At 37.6% G+C, this 24,452-nt stretch overlaps 1 protein-coding gene across 3 annotated transcripts in view; it reads right to left on the reverse strand.

Annotated features, from left to right (window-relative positions):
* The window catches only part of GRIA3 (glutamate ionotropic receptor AMPA type subunit 3), a 254,308-nt gene that overhangs the window by 26,677 nt on the left and 203,179 nt on the right, over positions 1 to 24,452 (reverse strand). For all 3 annotated transcript variants that reach the window (XR_013998000.1, XM_081125665.1, XM_081125666.1), the window contains exon 12: positions 15,747 to 15,945. Coding sequence is in view for 2 of the 3 variants with exons in the window: in XM_081125665.1 (XP_080981791.1) it covers positions 15,747 to 15,945 (199 nt within the window). In the remaining variant the exon portion in view is untranslated. The remainder of the gene's footprint in view (positions 1 to 15,746; positions 15,946 to 24,452) is intronic.

Consider the following 24,452-nt stretch of genomic DNA (forward strand, 5'->3'; position numbering starts at 1 on the left):
CATCTTTACCCTTTTGAATTTAATTCCATTAAGCTTTATCTCTATTTAAGTGGTCCTTAGAACATGTACTAAATTCTTGTAGCTCTATGTTAAATATTCTGGAGAATATAAAGGAGGCATGGTCTCTATGACTCCATGACTTCCAATTCAGTTGAGATTTAGGTCCTGAGAAGTGAAAACCTTAGAGAAAAATTCTAAAGTAATATTTGACCAAAAGGAAGATAACATGGTAAAAATTATAAACATATGCCATGTTTCAGGTGTCCTTCAATGGGGTATGCTGGTCCCTGTCTCAGTTTTTTTGGTTGTTTATTTAGTTGCTTTTCTCTGGACTTTGGCCAGCTACATTGCATCTTTTTTGAGATGTGCTTAGACCTGCTCAAATAATTCCAGAAGGCTGGAACTCCCAGGGCTATGACTGTGGGAACTATACATTGTGTTTATGGCAATCAAATCCTTACTGAGGCCCTCACTGAGTCACTGAAATGGTTCACTGAGACTGGAGCATGAAGAACAGAAAAAAACAAAAAGGAAGCCAAAATGGCTGAAGCCAAATGAATAAACAAGTTTGGTAGAAAAAGAGCTTAGGAGAATGATCAGAGGTCATATCTATTAGGACTCTCTAGGTCATGGTAAAAAGTTTGGATTTATTCTACACATGATAAGGAACTATTGGAGAATTTGAGGCAGGATGTGATAAGATTTGAATTAAAAATTTAAAGGATTATTCTAGCTATTATATGAAGAACTGACTAAGGTGGGCCAGAGTGGAAACAAGGAGATTGTTAAGGAGACTTATAGTCCAGGGGAGAGATGGTTGTGGCATGGACTAGGCTGGGAGGAATGGAGGTGGAGGGAAGAGGTTGGATTCAAGATGTGTTTTAGGGAGAAAGTAAACAAGTCTTGCTGATGGACATTTTCACCTGATTGTCCCATAGACACTTCCAGATTAAACATTTCTAAACCAAATATATTATCTTCCTTGTAAAGCCTGGCTTTCCCTCTAAATTCTATCAGTAAAGCACCTAACATTCAAGCCAGAACATTTTGTTTTTACTTGTTATGCCATGTTTATTCTAACATAGAAATGCCTGTGGAATCTGTCCTTTTGTATTCTTTCCATTCTCATTACCATTGTCCTTGGACAGGCTCCCATCAACTTTTGGTCTGGACTACATTGCCTCCTAACTGATCTACTGGTTTCGTCTCTCTAGTTTATCCAGTGATCCTTCCAAATGTAAATCTGATACGCTACTTCTTTGTTTAATATTCTCTGATAGTTCCCTGATACCTACAGGACAAAAATACAACTTCTTGTGTATGAGTCTTTATGATCTTGGCTACATTCTCTTATGATCCAGTCATACTGGATTACTATTCACTGTTCACTGAAATATGCTACACACTTTCACATGTTATGCCTTTGGTTATGCTTTTGCTTCTGCCTGAATTATCCCTATTCATCCTACAAGATCCAGAGAAAATATCATGTTTACTGTGAAATCTTTTCTGACTCTCCTCTGCCCTCATCAAAGTGCTTTCTTGGCTAACTGCCAAAAGCACTTTGCTCATACCTTTGCTATAGAGCTTGTTATATTGCATTAAGGTGAGCTGACCTTTTATCCGTATTCCCCATGTTACTTGGATGTTCTTGAGGACAAAGTCCATGCCTGATTCATTTTTGTAGCCCTCTTGGCAGCCAGCACAGTGCCTGATACATGGTAGGCACTCAAGATATATTTCCCTAATAACTGAAGCTTAGGCCTGATCAGGGTGACAACTAGATTGTTGGCCAAAGAGATCAGAAGCTTGGTGAAAATGGATGCCAGCATTAGTTATATAGCATTGTAGAATTCTAGAGCTAAAGTTACTCTAAAGATCATTGGGCCAAATTCCCAGCTAAACCAATCAGGATATATGTTTTATAATCCTTTCTCCCCAATTATCTTCCTTTGATGTACACACCAATAGCTTTCCCCCTAATAATCAAGGCCTTCTAAGATCAAAACATCACCCATTGACATTTATGCTCATTTCATATCACATTATTCTCATCTAACACAGAAAACAATTTCTATGCATCATAATGAAATATATTCTCAATGACTTTATTTCAGCAGGAATTTCCTAGCCAGTTGCTCAAAGAATTAAAAAAATAGTAAATAATTCAGATGCACAGAAAGATATAAAAAATAATGTTAAGACCACCTGTGTACCTGCAACAAAACTTAAAAAACAACATTATGAAGTTAGTTGAAGTCTGCCTATCTACCCCTCCCTAGTTGCATACTCTTTCTTCTAGGCCAAAAGTATCCACTATACTGAATTTGATCTTTATCATTTCTTTGCATATATTTATATTTTTATGAGAATAAACTTAGGAAATATAGTGATTAATATTCTAATAACTATGTATGGTATCAGATGGGTATGAGATTTATTGGGATGATCACTTAGTAAGTTATATAATGTCTAATCACTGGGGTGTACACCTGAAACTAATATATTGTATGTCAATTGTAATTGAAAAATAAAATGATTAGAATAAACTTATCTACTTATCTCATTTGTAATGTCTGCATAGCATTTCAATTGATGGATATATCATAATTTATTTACCCATTTCCCTATTGAAGGACACTTAGGTCAGTTTCCCTTTCTTTCTTTCTTTCTTTCTTTCTTTCTTTCTTTCTTTCTTTCTTTCTTTTTTTTCTTTCTTCTTTTTCTTTCTTCTCTTTCTCTTTCTTTCTGCATTATAAACAACACTGAAGTGTGGATGTGTCTTTGTGCCCATACAAATAGGTATATTGTGTTTTTCATTTTGGCCCAATCAAACCTTAGTGACAAGGGGAGGGGTTTAGGACAATTAGTCTCTTATATTATTTACAAACAGGCCATTGCTTCCAAAGAGAAATTTATAAGCCAAGGGCAAATGGGTCCATGAGTTCTGATCTGAGTGCACTATAATTTGGACTCATTTACATCATCATTTACTTGAACTCTTCGATTGCTGATATAGGTTAAAGGGTTTACTCCTTTAGGTAATGATGCATTTCTAGGAGAATGAATGGGCAGTGCTTGAAGTGTGCATTTTCAATGTGTTTGGTGTACATGCAGCAGATATTAATGAATGCAGTAACTGCAAAGTTGGTTAGTGGCAGAAATGATTGAGCCCTGGTTGATAACTGAATTCTGAAGACAGGGGGGAAAGAAATGGCTCATAATTGAGAAACAATAAGATGAGACATTTATCTTCCTAACTAGTATTTAAATGACAGTATAACATTCAGACCAAAAAGAAGAAAAATATCTGTAGCATTTCTTTCTTTCTTTTTGCTTTTTTTGCATTCTGTCTCATTTTGGCTAAAATACTGAAGGCAATAAAAGGGATTGAATCTCAGCTCAATCATCTGGGAGAAATTAAAAAAAAAATTATGGGCAAGATGTGTAATAACAAGTTCATTTTTCTCCAACCTGCCACGACTCATTTATTTCACCTCACGGAGCACCATTTTGTACCTAAGAAGGAATAAATAGTGGTTATGCAGAGAGACCAGAAGAAATTCTCTTAGAACTGCTAGATAATTAGCAAATAAAATCCCAAAGGAGAAATACATGATTGGAGGAGCAGCAGATTAATCCAAAAACAATAGATAGAGCAGAGCTCTTGCATTCAGGATTCAACAGTCACTGTCCCAGCTATTTGTCATAAATGATTAAGGTCAACAATATGGAGAAATTTGCCTTTTGTTGAAGTAAAAATTTGAATTGGGCCTAGTAAAGCTGGTGAATGGAACCAACTGATTAGTGAGTGCATTTAGCCCACCACTTAGACCTTGTATCTTTTTACAGTGGTGTTGCTCACTGTTCATCGCTGTGCATGAAAGTATTCCTCTGTAGACCCAGTTGAGTACAAGGTAACTGCATAGTGCAGTGTTTGAGAGTGTGAAGTCACACTGCTTGGGTTTGAAACCCACTTGCTAGGTGCATAAATTATCTAGCCCCTATGTGTCTCAATTTCCTCATCCATAAAATGGGGAAATTTTTTATTTTTATTTAAAAAATATATCTTTATTAATTTCAGAGAGAGGAAAGGAGAGGGAGAGAGAGATAGAAACATCAATGATGAGAGAGTCATTGATCAAGCCTGCAACCGGGCATGTGCCCTGACTGGGAATCGAACCCCAATCGCCTGGATCCCAGGTTGACGCTCAACCGCTGAGCCACGCCTGGCCCGGCTGGGATAATTTTTTAAAAGTGCCTACTTCAAAGGTTTATTGGGAGAAACTACATGAGTTAATACATGCATCTCATTTAGAACAGTGCCTGGCACACAGTAAGTGCTGAAAAATATCACATTTTATAGTACAGAAAGCATAATTTATTTTAGTGGCAATATTTAATAGCCTTATAAATTACTTCATCCCCATAGTTACAGAATCATTACTTTATTTTATGGAGAAAATCATACGCTCAAGTATTATTCACACATTTGAGTCTCCAGACATATCTCTGGTGAATGCCCATGGTCTACTATCAACAAAAATCATTATAATTTGACTTGGATTTAAAAAATCTTGTTGGTGGAGGAAAAATAGGTAGGATGGCTAATATTTCTTTGAAATTTATGTCTTATACTTCAGTTGAGGTACATATATGAAAACCCCCATTAACCAGAACACTGCTATTGGGAAGACCTGGTAAATGAAATATTCTGCTTCTCTAAGAGTTAAATCAGAATATCTACTTGGTCAATAGAACATCCAGTTGGAGTTAGAACAATAGATTTTTAGAGATAGATGAGACCTTAAAAACCACCTGGTTCAGCCTCTTACCCAATGCAGCAATAGCTTCTCTGCTTAAATGTCTCTAAAGTTGAGATACTCGCTAGCTTAGAAGAGGCTCAGGAGGTAGCTTATTCCATAGTAGGACAGTTCAAGTTGGTAGAAGGTCCTTTTTGTTGGGCTGACATCCTTCATGAGAGCCTCTATCCCTTCCAATCTTTCTTCTGCCTTTTGCTTGAATCTTGGTCAGTCCTTCCTCTCTGCTTCCATTTCTCCATTGTAGGTAGAACTGATTATATTGCTTTAAACTGTTAATCCCAGTGGAATCTGAGCTCCTCATTCCAAGTGTTTAGCTTAATGCCTGGCATGTAGGAAACGTTCACTATGTATCTGTGGAGTGAATTAATGCTAAAATTGTAGTTCCACCCACTGGTCCTAATTCTACCCTCTGAAGTGATACTGAATAAATATGCTGTCTTTTTCACATGATGTACAGCCTGAAGATTCAGGTACCACCACCATGTCACCTGTTTATTGTCTCTTTTGTAAACTCAACATTTTAAGAGCCTTCATCTGTTACTTGTATGACACAAATTCCAGTTCTTTCCCTCCCCTCTGGTCACCATCTTCTAGATATTCAAAAAAAATTTCAAAGTCCATCCTAAAGTGTGGCCTCCAGAATTGACCATAATATGCATAATATAGTGGCACTAGAACAAAGGACAATGAAACCATCTCTTCTCATGATCTGAACATGAGTGTAATTTTTCACTTTGACAAGCTTCAACAGGCACATTTAAATATGTTGATAGTGTAGATAACAAAACAGATCAATAAATTGGAAGCCTAACTGTCAACAGAGGCATAATCTGCTAATGGTATTAATGGAATTACTTTACTGTCAGCTTGCAGTATTACATAATTTGAGAAGAGAGTATCAGTGTTTATGATATCTCTATGCCCCAAATATATACAATGTGTTCTGAGTGAATATTGAGAGGACAGAATGAAAGAAAGGACAGGGTAAGATGGTTTTATGTACTTTGTACTCCATTGTTTCTCAAAAGGGAATGGTCTAGCTTCATGTATTTATTTATTTTTTGGTCACTGTTGTCATTATGCCTACATTGTCCATTTCTATCACTGTATGTACAAGAGTAGCCTTGTACAAACATGTCAAAGAAAGGCTAGATATGACTTTGGGTTCTCAGCCTCTCCCCCTCTCCCTATTTCACTGTCTTCCTCCCTCAGAGGTCCATCCTGTACTCCTTTTTTGCCATCAATTGTCTTGGCTCTCATGGATATGTTCACTGATATTGTAAGGGCTTTTGTTACCCTTGAGCAAGGGATCATTTTCATTTGAATAGGGGACTCATATCCCAAAGAGGAGAGTGGGTTTCTTGGCATTGTAAAAGCTGCATTTTAGGGGCTGGAGAAGGCCAGCCCTGTGAACAGGGCAATAAGAAAGGGGGAAATGGCAAGTTTCAAACCAAAATCCTTTCCTCTCGCCGGGTTGGTATGGCTCAGTGGTTGAGCATCAGCCCATGAACCAGAAGATAACGGTTCAATTCCTCGTCAGGGCACATGCCCCAGTTGCGGGCTCAACCCCCAGTAGGGGGCATGCAGGAGGAAGTGGATCGATGATATTTCTCATCGATGTTTCTATCTCTCCTTCCCCCTTCCTCTCTCTCAAATCAATAGAAAACATTAAAAAAAATAAATAAATGCGTTCCTCTTGCTCATTTTTGCCTTCTCTAATTTTATTGTGGACTATTTATTAATGATTTAGTCAATTTCTTCTCTGGATTGTACTTTTAACTAAGAGAATATCATTAAAAACTATAATATGTGTTTTCTTCTGAATTATTTAGTCCCTTCTGCTTTTAATAAAGGTTTAGGAGGCATTGCTAGCTGGTACAAATCCAAAAAGATGGCTTTAGGCCTCTGTTTGCCTCAACTGAGTGCTCACAGACCCCTTGTATGCTTCCTGTGTCCTCCCAAATGTTCAGGAGCAAATGTTGCTTTACTGAACTTCTCAAATACTAGGATATGGGCAGGTGATCACTGCAAGGAAAGGCACTAGAAAGAAAGGAAGCTAGTGATGCAACTGCTCGGGAGAGCTCCTAACTTCCCCTTATTTCTTCCCTCTATTTTTTGCATTTCCTAATGTTTCATGGCATTGGAAGAGCACAAGGTACTTTTGTTACCTAGTGGGGTGGGCAGGGTAGGAGATTAGGGGGAAGGGCAAGGCCAGAAGGGATGGGACAATTCTAAAGTTCTTTAACGTGGTTATAAGTCTCAGGTCTATAGAAATTCTTTCAGGTTAGGCCTGCGAAGGGGAGACGTTTGTGGTAAGAATGTTTTGCCAATCATACAACCTTTAAAGTATTCCCCTTTCTTACTCAGAGACCTTGGTTTTGTCATGACCAGAAGCAGGAGGTAGCTGGATTTCTTTAAACCTTATATTTGCATAAGGCTGTCTGGTTGCCAAGGTGATATTACAAACACCATCTCATTTACACCCCACAGCAACCCTGTGAGGTAGGAGCAGCAGGTATTGTTTGTTCAGTGCTTAATCCTTAGCACCTAAAATAGTATCTGGCACCCAGGCGCTCAGTAAATATTTGTTGAACAAAAATATGACTGCCCATTTTATAGATGAGACGATTGAGGGTGAGAGAGGATAACCCAGTGGCAATGCCAAGAGGTGCCACAAAGGGCTATAGCCTACCTGCTCATTTCCATTAATCCACACCTAAGTCACTACAAACAAACAAGTCTGGGAAAAACTATGTGCTTGCTATGCAAACACATTCTCTGGGCAAGTCCCATTAGGAATGCTACCCTGAAGGGCCTCTTATATAGAAATCTGGGTATTGTCCCTGGCTCAATAACTTGCCCCCGGTCACATAGCTAATGAGGAACAAAGCTGAGACCCCATCCAAGTCTGTTGGATTCAAGGCTACAGACATATTTTTTTCCTATTACAAGTCCAGCCTCTTCAGCACTAACACTGACAATATCCTTTTTGGTTAAAGAGACCAACTCACAATCAAAAACGTTTTTTATTTCTTGTTCAAGCATTTAAAAAAAGGGGGGGGGAATTGCAAATTAACCCCAATCCCTTCCCACTAAGGCCTGAAATAAACGAATGTTCTTGTTATACATTGTCACCCTGTAACAGGCCACTAGTGTTCACATTTAACCTTATGATGGGATCAGAGCAATTTGGGGCAGAAGAAGAAAAAGACATCTTGCTTGCCAAATGCATCTGACACATGTTTTTCTTCCACATCTGATGAGGTGCATTTAGAAAAAGAAATCACTGAAAAATTTTTTTAAAGGTTTCCACTTGATTTGGAGCAAGGCACATAGAAAATAATTTTATTTCTAAAGCATGACTAAAACCTTAATTTCATTGTCTTTCTTTCCTTTACTTTGGTTGGCACATTTCTAAACATTCAGACAAGTATTGCTTGTCAGTTTCCTTTTGCCTTAGACAATCAGTAGCTGCCGTGTGACGGTGTACTGGTGAAAGCAAGGGGGAAAAGGAGAAAGAAATACTGTATTATTTGCTTGGGCAGTAATCCCTTCGCATATATGGGAACTGTGTCCTTTAATTTACTCTACTTGTGTAAAATTGAAAACAAATGAACTCCTGGGTTTAGGTATCCCATGAAAGAATATTGTTGTGACTGCTGTCTGAGAACCATACTTTCCTTCAAGGGAACAGATTATTATACAAGGAAATATTTGTGCAAAAAAAGAGAAGAGTATACATTTTCCACCCACCCTGATTTTCTTTTTCTGCTCTTTGAGTTGTTATCTTAAGTTGTTTGTAGCCCCTCTGTTTGATTCTCTTTTCTAAGGGAAGAATTCCAATAGAGGTGGGAAGACAGTTAACAACATTTACAATTTCCCCCATTTTTTAAAAATAGTACTTTTCTGTTTCAGCTCTGATAGATGGGTTAAAGAATTGAATATAATAAAAATTAAAAGTGGCAGAATCTTCAGAGATACTTTTCTCTGAAAATTCTAAATAACATTGTCAAGTACTCATTCCAAATGACTTTGCTTAGCATTTTCAACCCGTGTTACAGTTACATTAAGGTCACAACTGTAAATTTGCCTTTTCTGAGTCACCAGAAAGAGGACAGAACCTGCATTTCATATGGAGGTTAAGTTTAGGGGAATTAGGCAAGTGGAATGTTAGAGCCATTCAATTTGGTTACTGTTACACAGTGACCAGGGGCTTGAACCAAGATATACCAAAAGCCCCAAACTAAAACAAATGCTGCCAAATGGCAGATTTGCAAATCAAACTCCATTAGAAACAAACAAAAAACAAACAAAAAAACCCCAGGAAACAGAATCAGAAGCTGAAGCAAAGTTGTAGATGTGTTTTAAAGAATAGTTTTGAAAACTAGATTCATTAATATTAAGGCTTGTGTATTTATTGCCACTGTTGAAGAGAAACAAAACCAAGATGTGAAAATTCTCCAAAGAAAACCTAATCAAATCATCATTTCATTTGACTTGAGTTTCTGATACAGATAGTCATCACCTCTAGTCAGTAAGATCAATATTGAAACGGCAGAAGGAAGCCATGTTGAATTCTAAAGAACTTAGAAGAGTAAAGGGAAACTAAAGGCTAGGGCTGCATTTCTGAACATCATCTATTTCCTAGTACCTGTGAAACCTGTGGCCTGTGGGATAATTTATTAGCAGTCATTGGTTTGAAATGCATTTCCCTTAAGTCATCATTTTTTGTGTCTGCACCTTATTACCAAATAAATAAAATAACCTGAAAAACAGGCCCTTTATATCTCAAGCAAGACTGTTATTATCTGTTGCTATGGCAGAAAAGTGGAGTAAGCCAATAATACTTAAAAAAGTATTGTTTTCTTTAAGACTCTCCTGCTTGCCTTCTATTTCAACTCTGATCAACCAATGGCAGACCTGTCAGCTGAAATGCTTACTGCCCACTCCCTCCTACCCTTCATCCTCACCAGTGTGCCACAAACAGTAGTTAACAAATTTAAGAATGCTTATGCAGACCTGAATGTTTTTCAGAGTCCATTAGGATAAGCTGTGGCTAAGAGTTATCTATTTTTCTTCTTCATAATTAAGTGGCTTGTTTCTATTAACCCAAGATTTTAAAAGTTTTTTGCAAATTTTAATTTCCATTAAAATGACTTTTGCCTCACTGGGTGTAGCTCAGTGGTTGAGCGTCGACCTAGGATCCAGGCAATTGGGGTTCGATTCCCGGTCAGGGCACATGCCTGGGTTGTGGGCTCGATCCCCAGTCGGGGGTGTGCAGGAGGCAGCCGATCAATGACTCTCTCATCATTGATGTTTCTCTCTCTCTCTCTCTCTCTCTCTCTCTCTCTCTCTCCCTCCCTCCCTCCCTCCCTCCCTCCCTCCCTCCCTCCCTCCCTCCCTCCCTCCCTCCCTCTCCTTTCCTCTCTCTGAAATCAATAAAGATATATTTTTAAAAAATGACTTTTCCTTCACAGTCCTTCATGTAAAGACTGTAGAATATTTAATTAAGTACCCTACTTGAAAATCATCTCTCTTTGAGACCTGGTTTCTTTACCTTCTGTCTTGAAATTGCTTGTCAGTGTTGTGGGGAAAGTAAATTTCCTCCCCACTTCACCTCATGGCAATCTGCATTTCTACTGATTTTTATCCAGGCTATTCATTATCCACTCACTGAAAAGTATGTTATTAATGAGAAGCAGGTAAGAGTCATGTTGTCCTGTCCCCCCAGGTTTAAATGAATCTTTAAAATGGTACAATCAAACAGATATGCAAAATATTGCATTAATGAAATATTAAGCTTACAGATTTAAACACAAAATCAAGGAATGCAGAATTTTTAAAGTTTCTCATCGTTTCAGTCTTGGCAACATGGGACATGCTAAATATATAGTACAGAGTCTGGAAGACATGGATCCAAAAGTACTGAAAAAATGACCCATGTTTGTAAAGGAGACTCCAAGATTAGCTATCAGACCGGAATGCTGTAGCCACACCTATGTAGATTGGCTCAATCTCAGTTTTTCAACACCTTTGAACATTCTTTTCCATGGTTTGTGCTGCTTTGCCTAGATAAGAATATGCCTTCATCATGTAACATAAAAATTCCTAGGGGGGAAAACAACTATGCCATGAATTGTCACATTTTCTCCTTTCTCTTAGATGTGCTGTCAGTTGTGTGCATAGTTGTTAGGTCAACCTCACTCTCTTGGAAAGTGTCCTTTTCCACCCAGCTTGAGACTTGCCTGAAAGAAAGACCTATGGAACCATAGATCCCTGGGTGCTGAAAGATGGGAAAGGCCATCACCTTCCTGAATATACCTTTCCCTCTTCCTGAGGCCTGTTTGGCCTCAGCATCCCTTACCTTGTACCTGTCTCTCCACCTCCAATCTTGACCTGTAAGGCCTATGATTCTTGCTGGGTAATATAGTATATGACATAAGAAAGTAAGATATTTTGAAAGGGTAGCATCAAAACATCCATGTCAACATTAAGAAAAACAATTTTTTCTTTTTAAAATTGCCAAATAGTATGTCTCTGACCTACCATTCCTTGGTGTCAACTTGTTTCTTATTGTTGGTAGTATGTTTTCCCTACTACGTGGTTTGTATATGTCTTCAAACATTTGGTCACATCATATGTGTCTTCAGACTAATTAAATTTGTCTGCAGTTGTCCAGATATATTGTCTGTCAAGATCTCAAATTCATAGTAGTGCTTGGTGAGAATTTTTTTTAACAAAAGGATTTTTACAGTTTGATGTGTTTCCTAAGGCTAGGGGATTGGTTAAGGGGTAAGGGAAGTCTATTGTGTACATAGCTCAGTTGTAATAAAGTTTAAAGATCATGTCAAAATGTCAATATACTCAGCATAGGTACATTTGTGGGGAGATTTTTCTCCTTTCCTATATTATTCAAAAGCCCAATAATAGATAACAAATGTTGAAATGTGGACTCCAATAGAAATTGCTTGTGTGTGTGTGTGTGTGTGTGTGTGTGTGTGTGTAAGAGCGAAGTGTAAGCAGTATCTGAATATTATTAGTAGGGACTACTTCACTTCCCAAATCACTTTAGGAGGGCTCTTCTTTTTGCTCACTGCATTTAAAGAAATTAAAATGACCAATAACAGCCCAGCCAGGCGTGGCTCAGTGGTTGAGCGTCGACCTAGGATCCAGGCGATTGGGGTTCGATTCCCGGTCAGGGCACATGCTTGGGTTGCGGACTAGGCAGCCGATCAATGACTCTCTCATCATTGATGCTTCTAACTCTCTCTCTCTTCCTCTCTCTGAAATCAATAAAGATATATTTAAAAAAATAAAAATAAATAAAATGACCAATAACAACAGTAACAGTTAAAGTCTGGTGTTAAAGCAAAAACATTTTTCATGAGAAATTCAACTGTGCTTCATAGGGCTTACAATGCAGCAACTCAGAAGGCAGGATAGTCCCCCTGATAGTCTCCAGACAAAGTTTAATTCTTCTGTCCTGCCTAAGGCCCTGGAGCTCCATTCATCTCCTTTTATGTTTATTTTCTTAAAGGGGTTTAAATTAGTATTAAACATTTCATTTTAAAAAACAACATCCTTTTATCCCCTGAACTATCTTCAGTGAGGACAAGTATCTGGAAAAGAAATCAAGCATCATGGTTGTCTTCTAATATATCTAAGATTTTGAAGGCAGAGAGAGTTTTGGAATTGCTTTTTGTCCCAGTGCTACTTTTTAACACAAATCTGCATCAGGTTAAAATTCCAAAACCTGGTGGAGAATGATTATTTCAGTGCAGCTTTCCAAATCATAGTGGCATTTCTCTGGGCAATGATAATAAAGCTGTCAACTTGTTTTTTAGCCTGGGGTGCCTCCACTTCTGGTTGGGACATTTCGTTTTGGAGCTGCTGTCGAAGGAAATCGGTTTTCAAGTCAAGAGGGTTATTGGTAATATTTCAGATGTCTCTTTCAGCTGCATGCATTTTGCTCTCTCCCTCCCTGCCTTTTCTGAAGGAACAGGTCCCTCTATGCCAGCGACTTTATGTGATTTGTAAGATAACAGCGAAGGATAGCTTGCAAAATGAGAGAAACAAAGGAATCATTTAAAAATACCATCATTTTAATGGCAGCATTACCCAGGACCAGTAAAAATGTCTGCAGGGCAATTAGAAAGGAATTTTATTTTATTTATTTTTCTCTTAGTGGAATAACTAGAGGGCTGGCCCCAGGCTGTTTTATGGTATTGCTATTTGGCCCCTGTGGTTTTAGTTTGGAGTGAGAATGGAAAGAAATGAGCTCATGTAATGTTTGTAAATGTTGCACGTGATCTTGTTTTATCCTCTAAAGTTCAGAAAGCATGCTGTCAGAGGTTCCCAATTATTCATGTTGGAGGAGTTACTGTTCTTAAAATTGCCTTGAGATTATTGAGGGGGAAGTGACATGCTATGGCAGTTTAAGTCCCTGAGAGATGATGTGTTCTTGCTGGCTGTCTTCTCTGATCTAAGGGGCTCAAGGAGGGTGGATGGAGGACACAAAGAGGACAAGTGGCTTACAGACTAATTGGTTGCCCCCACTCCTCGTATTATATAAATACCAAGCTTACAGTTTGTTAGGTTTTCATAACATTTTAGTGTAAGCAAGCTAAAGAGTTGAATTTTCTATACTGCTCACTTCTACTCTTAGATCATCAGCCTTTGTGTGCTGCCCTGAAGAGCTTTTCTACAGAGTCCCAGTGCTGTCACCAGCAACCAACTAGGGAAAAAGAAAAAGTGGCACGTGTAGGAATTAGAAAATGATTTGCTCTTCCTTATACCTAGAAATATCCAGCCCCTTCTCTAGTCAAATTTTCAAAACAGCTCCATTTCCATACAAATTATTCATTGGCTGTAAAGGTCACTAGGAATTGGTGAGCATTAGAGACTGCAAACCAATTAGAATGTGGCAATAGCTTGGCTCAAAATTGAATGTTGATTCAAATTGACTCCAGTAATATGATGCTCTTTAATGAAACCATCATTGCATGGATTAGTAGATGCTTTCCTGGGTTTTGAGAAAGATACAAAATGCGTGGGGGATGGGGCCTGGGCATGGGAACAATCACTATTTTGTTACACTTTCAAGCCTTTGTGCTAATAAATCTTCCCAGAGAGACTCCTTTGCCTGCAATATGGATGAATGGCTTTTGAAATCTTAATGGGAATTGATGCCATCTATCGATTACCATTTAAAGCACACCTTCCTAATTTCTAATCATTGTTGAAGGAAAAATGCTTTCCAGTGGAACAAGTATTTCTTATCAGAGGGTCTAAGTCTGGTATCTTGATAGCCTAATTGTTAATTATTTCATATAGCAACTTGATGCCTATTGGGACCATGAACGTAAGCTCTGTTGAAGTTGATACAGACCAGATTTCCATGGAGCAGATTATGTGCTGACTACTCAGCAGATGGAAATCCCTGGCTTCCTGCCCTGAAATGTGTGAGTGATTTCATGGGGACAGGGGATTATTCCCAGAGAAGCTTCTGGGACTGCCATGGTAGTGAGGGTCAAGGCCAGGTTAGTTCCAGTGGGTCTTCATATCATTTTGATGCTTCAAATACTGGGTCTCTCTCCCTGGCTGGGGATGACAGTCTGCTAGGTCAACAGTGCGTAGAAGTAAGATAGAGATATCCAGAGCCAATGAGACTTCTTGGAGGGTTTCAGAACTAACCCTTTTTCCTCCAGGGAATGAAAACAGTTTTTAGTTAATTGCTATAATTCCAAGAAACACACTCCTCTTGGTTTCCCATGAAACAATTAGATCAATCTCATGATAATACATGTAGAAATATATTTTTTACTGATTTCTTAAAACAAGCTGGTTTATAACCAACATCTGTTTACTCTGGACCTTTGAAGAAAAGGCAGTAATTATACCTGCCATCCAATAATTTGATTATTGGTTGGAGAGAGTGACTAAATGTTTCCTCTCTACCTATTACACAAGTGCCTTTTGGATCCTTGCTAGAACCAGTTGCAGTGGTTGCAGTATCAGGCAGTGGTAATGTGTAGAATGGGTTCATTTTCTAATCAACCACCATATTTTGGTTGGGACAACTGCAAAAAAACATTTAAGTTCTTAAACACTCCATTGGTAGCCTTTTTAATATTCCAGTTGCTACGGAACAAAGATCTTGATAGTTTATGTAAAAGTGGTTCGTCCATCATATTATCCTTTGATTTTTCTGCCTCCATCTCCTTTTATCTTTCCTCTTGACAGTGTTTATGCAGTTTTATTAACTTTTTCTAGTGAACAACTTACTGTTTCCCCACTAAGAGTTGGCCTACTGGGGGGGGCGGCGGGTTAGAGGGGCAATAAGTCTACTCTCGAAATTTAAAACAATTATCAGCTTCCCTGAAAATTGAATTATCAGCATGTACATGAATACTTGAAACAACTGTAATACATTTCCATAGAAAACCAATGTCTAAAATAGAATATGTAATTTTATAGTCCATCGGTCTTCAGAGTCTTCGACAGAGTCAATTTCCTAACTTCTGTGAACTGCTGAGACACAAAATCACTGCTTTTGTAAAAGCTAGAAAGGAGAATAGATATTATTTAGTTCAATCCCCTCATTATTCAAGGAAGGGGACCGAGGCTGTCAGAAGTTAAATGACTTGCCCAAGGACAAACAATCACTTTGTGGCAGGGTTGAGATTCAAACCTGGCAGTTCAAGCTTAGAGCCCTTGGCATGCCACTTATTAAGTCACACACAAGTCTTAGTTCTAAAGGACAATGAATTAAGTCACCAACCAAGGAATGCTATGTTTAAGATGTTCTGCCTTGATAACATTCCCACTCTTTCCCAACCCTCCCTTAAAAGCACCGTGAATTTGCCTTTGTCAGAAGATGAAAGAACAAAAACCAGGAGACCCAATTAAATGTAAAGAACTTACTCTGAAAAATTCTTTTGTTGATCCAGAGTCGAGGGTCCCATATGCAATTTCAGTCTGCTTAGCTAAGTCTTCAGCACTCTCTATGGGAGAAACCATCCTCTCCACAGTCAGGAAAGCAGCGAGATTGGCAGTATAGGAAGAAATTATGATCAGGGTGAAGAACCACCAAACCCCTCCAACAATGCGCCCTGAGAGTGACCTGCAAAATGAAACAAAGACAAATCCAGACCCAGAGGGGCCAGATTTCAGTTTAAGTAATCATTATCTTTATTTCTGGAAAGAGGAGTGGTTCACTGTAGCTGGTGAAGGAGGGAAGTAAATGATGTCAGGGAATTAACACATCAAACAAAAGTAACACGTTAACAGCAACAACCCATGTTACGATGGCATATGATGATACACGCATAATGCTCTTCAGGTCTATATAGGTTTCAAAGCAGGATTAAAAAAATTTAAATTAATGTGCAGATGAATTTGTATAAGAGGTTGCCATTTATGCTTAAAAAGAAAAACTGTATTTGTATTCTCTTGTTTATAAATTAAAAAATCTCTGGAAGGGTACACAAAAAATTAATTATAAAAAATGGTTGCTTTTAGGTAGAATTTGGTGGTGGGGGATGGAGGAAGGAGACTTCTCATTTATACAACTGTCTCTGCAGGATTTTTTTTTTAATTGCAGGAAAATATCGTTTTTTTTTTACCAGCTCTAACTTACATGTAATAATTCTGCTTATTGGATTATCTTCCTGTGAGCTTTTCTGGGCCACCCACACCTGTGGAAGACTGCATCATTTCCTTTAAGGCAAGTGGTTCTCAGCTTTGCCTACACAGTAGAATCACCTGAGATCTTTTTTAAAAATCTCATGCTCAACCCAGCCGATGTAGCTCAGTGGTTGAGCATTGACCCATGAACCAGGAGGTCACAGTTCTGTTCCCCATCAGGCCACATGCCCGAGTTGTGGGCTCGATCCCCAGTAGGGGGCGTGCAAGAGGCAGCTGATCTATGATTCTCTCTCATCATTGATGTTTCTATCTCTCTACCTCTTCCCTCCTCTCTCTGAAATCCATAAAAACATATTTTTAAAAAATCTCATGCTCAGGCCCACCCAAGACCAGCTAACTCAGAACCTGGGAGGTCAAACCCAGACATAAGTATTTTTTTAAAGCTTGCCAGGTGATTACAATATGCAGCCAAGGTTGAGAACCACTGATGTAAGGTGATATCATGGGAGAAAAAGTCACAAATGTTTACATAATTGAAGAGAAATGGGTAGGTGACAGTAAATATTATTCACTTTGAGTTTAATAAATTTAATGAAAACATGGCCATTTTGTGGAGTTGGTCACCCATGAGGCAAGGAGCCATAAGATGATATTTAGTATTGTCTTTATATAAATGGCTAGTGGGGCTCCGGAGCTTAGCTCCAGGGATCAAAATTCTTCCCTTTTACTAAGCCTTAGCATACAGGACAGGCCACAAGTGAAGTAAGAGACTACCCATATAATAGGATTGAGAGGCACTAAAAGGTTTGTCTCCCCCCACTCCTATAACAACCAAACAAAACCATCCTCACTGGCCTAACATAGAAATTCTTATTATTGGGACCATTCTCTGCATTTTCTTCAGGAGGCTTCATCAAAATATTACAAAATAGTGACGGGACTGTAAAATACAGCATAGGGAATGCAGTCAAAACTATTGTAATAACTTTGTTTGGACGGTGTCAGGGGAGCACTAGATTTATTGGGGGATCACTTTGTAAGTTATATAAATGTCTAACCACTATGCTGCACACCTGAAACTAATATGATATTGAATATCAACTGTAATTGAAAAATAAAAAAAAGTTATCACTTGACTTCAACAGCACCCATTATCACATTTTTTTGGATTAGTCTATCCAATTAGTAGTGAATGGGACAGAAGGTGGGTATGTTTTAATAAGAGGAAATTTTGTTCTTAAATGTAACTATGCATTGACATTACCTGGGGTGTTTGTTAAAATGCAGATTCAGAATATCTGAGTGCTCAAGAATCTGTGCTTTTTAAAATTTTATTTTTCAGTTATAGTTGACATACAATATTGTATTAGTTTCAGGTGTACATGATAGTGATTAGACACTTATATAACTTACAGAGTGATAACCCTGATCAATCTAGTACCCACTTGGCCCCATACATAGTTATTACAATATTATTGACTATATCGCCTATGCTGTACTTTACATTCTCATGATTATTTTTGTAACTGGCAGTTTGTACTTCTTAATTCTCTTTGCCTTTTCCACCCATTCCCCCACTCCTTAAGCATCACTGGTGATTGCAGTGGTCTGCAGACCCAACTGAAAAATATTGTTCTTCTACATCAGTGATTCTTAAGTCTGCCTGCACATCAATATCATCTGGGGAGCTGGAGACAAAATAAAGCAAAACAACAAAAAACCATGAGTAGGCTCCACCCCAGACCAATTAAATCAGAATCCCCGGGGATTGCGCCTAAGTAGCAGCATTGTTATAAAGCTCTGGCGCAGCCAGGATTGCGAGTTACAGACCTACATCATGAATGCTACTCAGGGAGAGGGCCTGTGGGAAGTTAGGGGGCAGTATGAGGGCACTGAATGCTCAGTGATGGGTAATGGCTTGTACTGAGGAAACTCCATCTCCTTCACAATGTGCTGAAGGCTGGCTTTGTCTGCAGAAATGAAAATCTGGCCGCTAGGTTTTATAAAACATTGCTGCATTATCCTTAGGATAGTTCTGCTCTGTAGCAGAGCTTCATCCTGGTTAGGCTATGTTCTCTCATGCCCAGAAAAGCTCACAGGAAAAGAACCCACTCTGTCATAAAGTCAAGAATAGGCGTAGGAGCCTGGCACATCTCCAGGCTCTGTGGGAAGAGGGCAGTTCTGGGCTGAAAGCTGGCAAATCAAGTTCTTCTTTGTACTTGCATTTTACCACTTTGAAGGAAATTTCAATTTCTGTGTCCCAAGATAACCTTTTATTAGCCTCTGGATAATTCAGTTCTTTTAGATTTTACACTCTGATCAAATAATTTTGGCAAGTGTTTTGATAGTGTTCTTTGTTTATCAACTATAACAAAACTACTTGATTTTTAAAAGTCTGTGATTCCTATTGGTCCTTGCGTGCCTAAAATGACCCTTATTTATTTCTGAACATAATCACATTTAGCTTTTTGGATGTGAAAATCTGCTTTGCAACAGATTTTTCTAACTTATAGTTGTACTCTCTTAGGATTTCAAATGGGAACATTTTGCTTTTGATCAAAAGATGTAAAAACATCTGGGAAAGTGAGAAAGAATGTGTCACACTTCTGAGAGCTAAAAGTTTACAGAATATTTCAATTATGAATTTGGACCTTTCACAGTCTTTTTCATTGTTGCCCTATACATTTAATTTATTCTTGACTGATCTGACTCTGGACATAATTTAATGTATAAAAGATTAATGCTCCAAAGCAGCATCTGTAGTAACAAGGTAATAAAAATGATAACAATAATAGCTAACATTTATTGAGCTCTTCCTATGTGACAGACTGTTCTAATTGCTTTACATGTGTCAACTCTTTTAATCCTTCATCCCTACAGTTAGGTACAGATAAGAAAGCGGTGGTATTTTACAGATAAAGAAATTGAGGCACAGAGAGGAGAAATAGGAAATAATTTATATTTACACAATAGGAAAGAAAGGCCCACATATTTGTAGTACAAAATTACTCATATTTTGTCCTGGTTGGTTTGGCTCAGTGGTTAGAGCATCAGCCACGGACTGAAGGGTCCGGGTTCGATTTCAGCCAGGGTAACGTGTCTCCATTGCAGGCTGGATCCCTGGCCCGGTTGGGGCACGGGTGGGAGGCAGCCAGTCGATGTGTCTCTGTCACATCGATGTCTTTCTCTCCCTCCCTCTCTCTCTCTCTCTCTCTTCCTTTCTACCCTCTCTGAAAAAGCAATGGAAATAATATCCTCTGGTGAGGATTAAAAAAACCCCTCATATTTTGTATAAGAAAATCCAAAATAGTGTGTAAATTATAGAAGGTGCAATTTTTCTACAAACATTGAGAAATATAATTGCAGAAAAACCAAATGTATTTGGATAGTTATTGCTTATCTGTTGTTTATTTGGGATAAAATTGTGAACGTCATTCTAATTTGGAATGATGGGGTTTACTGAGATCAAGGGGAAAACTGATTTTGAAGTATTTCCAGAATCATGGTTTGGTATGGAAATACTAATAGATTTTTATGCATGTCTACTTGAAATGTGGAGAACACAGTAATTTATGGAAATTACACTTGTGACATTCTATTGAGGCTAATGGATTATGGCTGTGTCCGTATGATCTAAAATCAAGCCTGCACATCATAATCTGGCTATTTTGGCCCCCTTAATAGCTGACTCAGACAACATTTGCTTGATTGGTGTGACTTAGCTGAGATTGGCTATTGACATGACTGAAAATAAACCCAGATGCAAAATGGTCATTTTTGTAGCCTCTTGTCTACATGGCTATTGAATTTGGCAATTACGTGGTTAATATTATGCTATATCTATGAGTATGAAGAATTTTGGTAAATATCCACATAGAAATGTCATAATAGTATACACAAGCATCAGCATAGATGGAGAAAGGAACTTTCTTAGAATCAGTGTTAAATGCACGAGCTTGATTCAATATTTTCTCAAGACAATAGTAGACTTGACAAGAGTACTGGTAAAATTTCTACAACTTTCTTCCCTTGTATGGCATGGATGACTAAATTTTTTCTCTGAGAAAAGGTGCAGTGGAACTCATAGGGAAGTAACTCTATAAGAATTTTTACCTATCCCTTTTCTCATAAGTGAAACTATAGCAATTTATATCCACATTTCACATAGAGGCTATATAAGGAGTGACTGATGGGTGAGCCCCATCACATTTTTAAGAAGATCTATTAAAAAGACATGACTTTACAGTTGAGTTAAAAATACATGTCGTTTTCCAGTATCTTTCCTTCCATTAATACAGCTTCAAAATGTTTAACATTCATTTCAAATACCTTTAAATTTTTTTATTGAATGTATTGAGGTGACATTGGTTAATAAAATTGTATAAGTTTCAGGTGTACAATTCTGTAATGCATCATCTATATATTGTATCGTGTGTTCACTACCCCAAGTCAAGTCTCCTTCCATCACCACTAATCCTCCCTTTACTCTCTACTACCTCTCCCATCCCACTTTCCATCTTATAGTCACCATACGGTTGTCTTTGCCTATGAGTTTTTTCTTTGTTTAATCCCTTTACCTTTTCACCCAGTCTTCCAACCCCCATCTCCTTTGACAGCTGCCAGTCTGTTCTTTGTATTGACGAGTCTGTTTCTATTTTGTTTGTTAATTTATCTTATTCATTAAATTCCACATATAAGTGAAATCATATGGTACTTGTCTTTCTCTGACTGGCTTATTTTACTTAGCATAATACTCTCCAGGTCCACCCATGCTGTCACAAAAGGTAAGAGTTCCTAATTTTTTTTTTTTAAGATATCCTTAATTTTTACGGCTGAGTAGTATTTCATTTTGTAAATGGACCATAACTTTTTTATACACTCATCTACTGATAGGCACTTGGGCTGCTTCCAAATCTTGGCAATTGTAAATAATGCTGCAATGAACCTAGGGGTGCATATATTCTTTCAAATTAATGTTTCGGGGTTCTTTGGATATATTCCCAGAAGTGGAATTGCTGGGTCATAAGGCAGTTCCTTTTTAAAAAACAGGTTTTTATTGATTTTTGAGAGAGGAAGGAAGAAGGATAGAGAGATAGAAGCCTCAATGAGAGAGAAACATCAATGCAGAAGGCAGCCCCCTACTGGGGATTGAGCCTGCAACCCAGGCATGTGCCCTGACTGGGAATCGAACCAGTGACTGCCTGATCTATGGGGCAATGCTCAACCACTGAGCAACACCAGCTGGGAAAGGCAGTTCCATTTTTAATATTTTGAGGAAACTCCATACTGTTTTCCACAGTGGCTGCACCAATCTGCTTTCCCACCAACAGTGCACAAGGAAGGGTTCCCTTTTCTCCACATCCTTGCTAACACTTGTTTGTTGACTTATTAATGATAGCCATTTTGGCAGGTGTGAGGTGACACCTCATTGTTGTTTTAATTTGCATTTCTCTGATGACTAGTATTGTTGAGCATCTTTTCATATGTCTATTGGCCATGTGTATATCCACTTTGAGGAAGTGTCTATTCAAGTCCTTTGCTCATTTTGTAATTGGATTGTTTTATTGTTGCTGAGTTTTATAAGTTCTTTAAAAATTTTGAATATTAATCTCTTATTAGATGTGTCATTGGTGAATATGTTCTTCCATTCAGTGGGTTGTCTTTTCATTTTGTTGATGGTTTCTTTTGCTGTGCAAAAATGTTTTAGTTTGATGTAGTCCCATTTGTTTATTTTTTGTTTTGTTTACCTTGCTCAAGGAGATAACTCAGAAAAAAATATTGCTACAAGAAATGTCTGAGATTTTACTGCCTATGTTTTCTTCTAAAATCTTTATGGTTTTCAGTCTAACATTTAAGTCTTTAATCCATTTAGAGTTTATCCTTATGTATGGTATAAGTATGTGGTCCAGTTTCTTTCTTTCTTTTTTTTTTTTTTGCACATATCTATCCAATTTTTCCAGCATCACTTATTGAACAGACTATCTTTATCCCATTGAATGTTCGTGACCCCTTTGTCAAATATTGACCATAAAAATGTGGGCTTATTTCTAAACTCTTTATTCTGTTCTATTGATCTATATGTCTATAGATCAATATTTTTATGCCACTACCATGCTGTTTTGATTACTATGGACTTGTAGTAAAGTTTGATATCAGGTAGCGTGATTCCTCCAACTTTCTTCTTCTTTCTTAAGATTGCTGTTGTTAGTCAGGGTCTTTTGTGGTTCCATATAAATTTTTGGAATATTTGTTCTAGTTCTGTGACAAACAATCTTGGTATCTTGATAGGAATTGTGTTGAATCAATAGATTGATTTGGGTAGTATGGACATTTTAATTATGTTAATTCTTCCTATCCATGAACACGGTATATTCTTCCACTTATTTGTATCTTCTTCAATTGCTTTCTTCAGTGTCCTAATTTTCCAAGTACAGTTCTTTATCATTCTTGGTTAAATTTATTCCTAGGTACTTTATTTTTTTGAAACAATTATAAATGGGATTGCTTTCTTTTCCTCCCTTTCTGATAGTTCATTATAGGTGTCTAAAATGCAACTGATTTCTGAATATTTATACTGTATCCTGCTATTTACTGAATTCATTGATCAGTTCTAGTAGTTTTTTTATGGAATCTTTAGGGTTCTCTATATACAATATCATGTCATCTGCAAATAATAACAGTTTTACTTCTTCCTTTCCAATTTGGATGCCTTTTATTTGTTCTTCTAGTCTGACTGCTGTGGATAGGACTTCCAGTACCATGTTGAATAAAAGTGGTGAAAGTGGACACCCCAGTCTTGTTCCTAGTCTTAAGGGGAAATGCTTTTAGTTTTTGCCCATTGACAAGTATGATATTGGCTGTGAGTTTTTCACATATGGCCTTTATTATGTTGAGGTATGTTCTCTCTATTCCTACTTTGCTGAGAGTTTTTATCATTAACAGATGCTGGATTTTATCAAATGCTTTTTCTGCATCTATTGATATGATCATGTGGTTTTTATCCTTCATTTTGTTTATGTGATGTATCACATTTATTGATTTGCAAATATTGTACCAGCCTTGCATCCCTGGAATAAACCCCACTTGGTCGTGGTGTATGATCTTTTTAATGTATCGCTGGATCTGGTTTGCTAGCATTTCAGTGAGGATTTTAGCATCTATGTTCTTCAAGGATATTGGCCCTTAATTTTCTTTCTTTGTAGTGTCTTTATCTGGTTTTAGAGTTAGGATAATGCTGGCATTGTAAAATGAGCTTGGGAGTCTTCCCTCCTCTTGAAATTTTTGGAATAGTTTGAGAAGGATAGATTTTTAATTGTTCTTTAAACCTTTGGTAAAACTCATCTGTGAAGTCATCTGGTCTATGACTTTTGTTTGTTGGGAGTTATTTTTTTATTCTGGCTTCAGTTTCATTAGTTGTAATCTGTCTATTTAGATTTTCTGATTCTTCCTGATTCAGCTTTGGAAGACTGCATGTTTCTCGAATTTTATCCATTTTGCCTAGATTGTCCAATTTGCTAGCATATAGTTGTTTGTAATGTTTTCTTACAATCTTTGTGTTTCTGTGGTGTCAGTTGTTATTTCTCCTCTTTCATTGCTGATTTTATTTGGGTCCTCTCTCTCTCTTTTTTTTGATGAGTTTGGTTAAGGGTTTGTCAATCTTGTTTATCTTTTCAAAGAACCAGCTCTTGGTTTCTTTGATCTTTTCTATTGTACTTTTAGACTCTATTTTGTTTATTTTTGCTCTGATCTTTATTATTTCATTTCTTCTACTTACTTTGGGCTTTGTTTGTTGTTCTTTTTCAAATTCCTTTAAGTGTAAAGGTAGATTGTTTATTTGAGAATTTTCTTGTTTCTTGAGATAAACCTGTAGTGCTATGAATTACCCTTTTCAGACTGCATTCACTGTGTCCCATAGATTTTGGGTTGTGTGTTCTCATTTTCATTTGTTTCAAGGTATCTTTTGATTTTTTAAAAATCTCATTG

The sequence above is a fragment of the Miniopterus schreibersii genome (assembly GCF_964146895.1).
Source record: "Miniopterus schreibersii genome assembly, chromosome: X".
Lineage (NCBI taxonomy): Eukaryota > Metazoa > Chordata > Mammalia > Chiroptera > Miniopteridae > Miniopterus > Miniopterus schreibersii.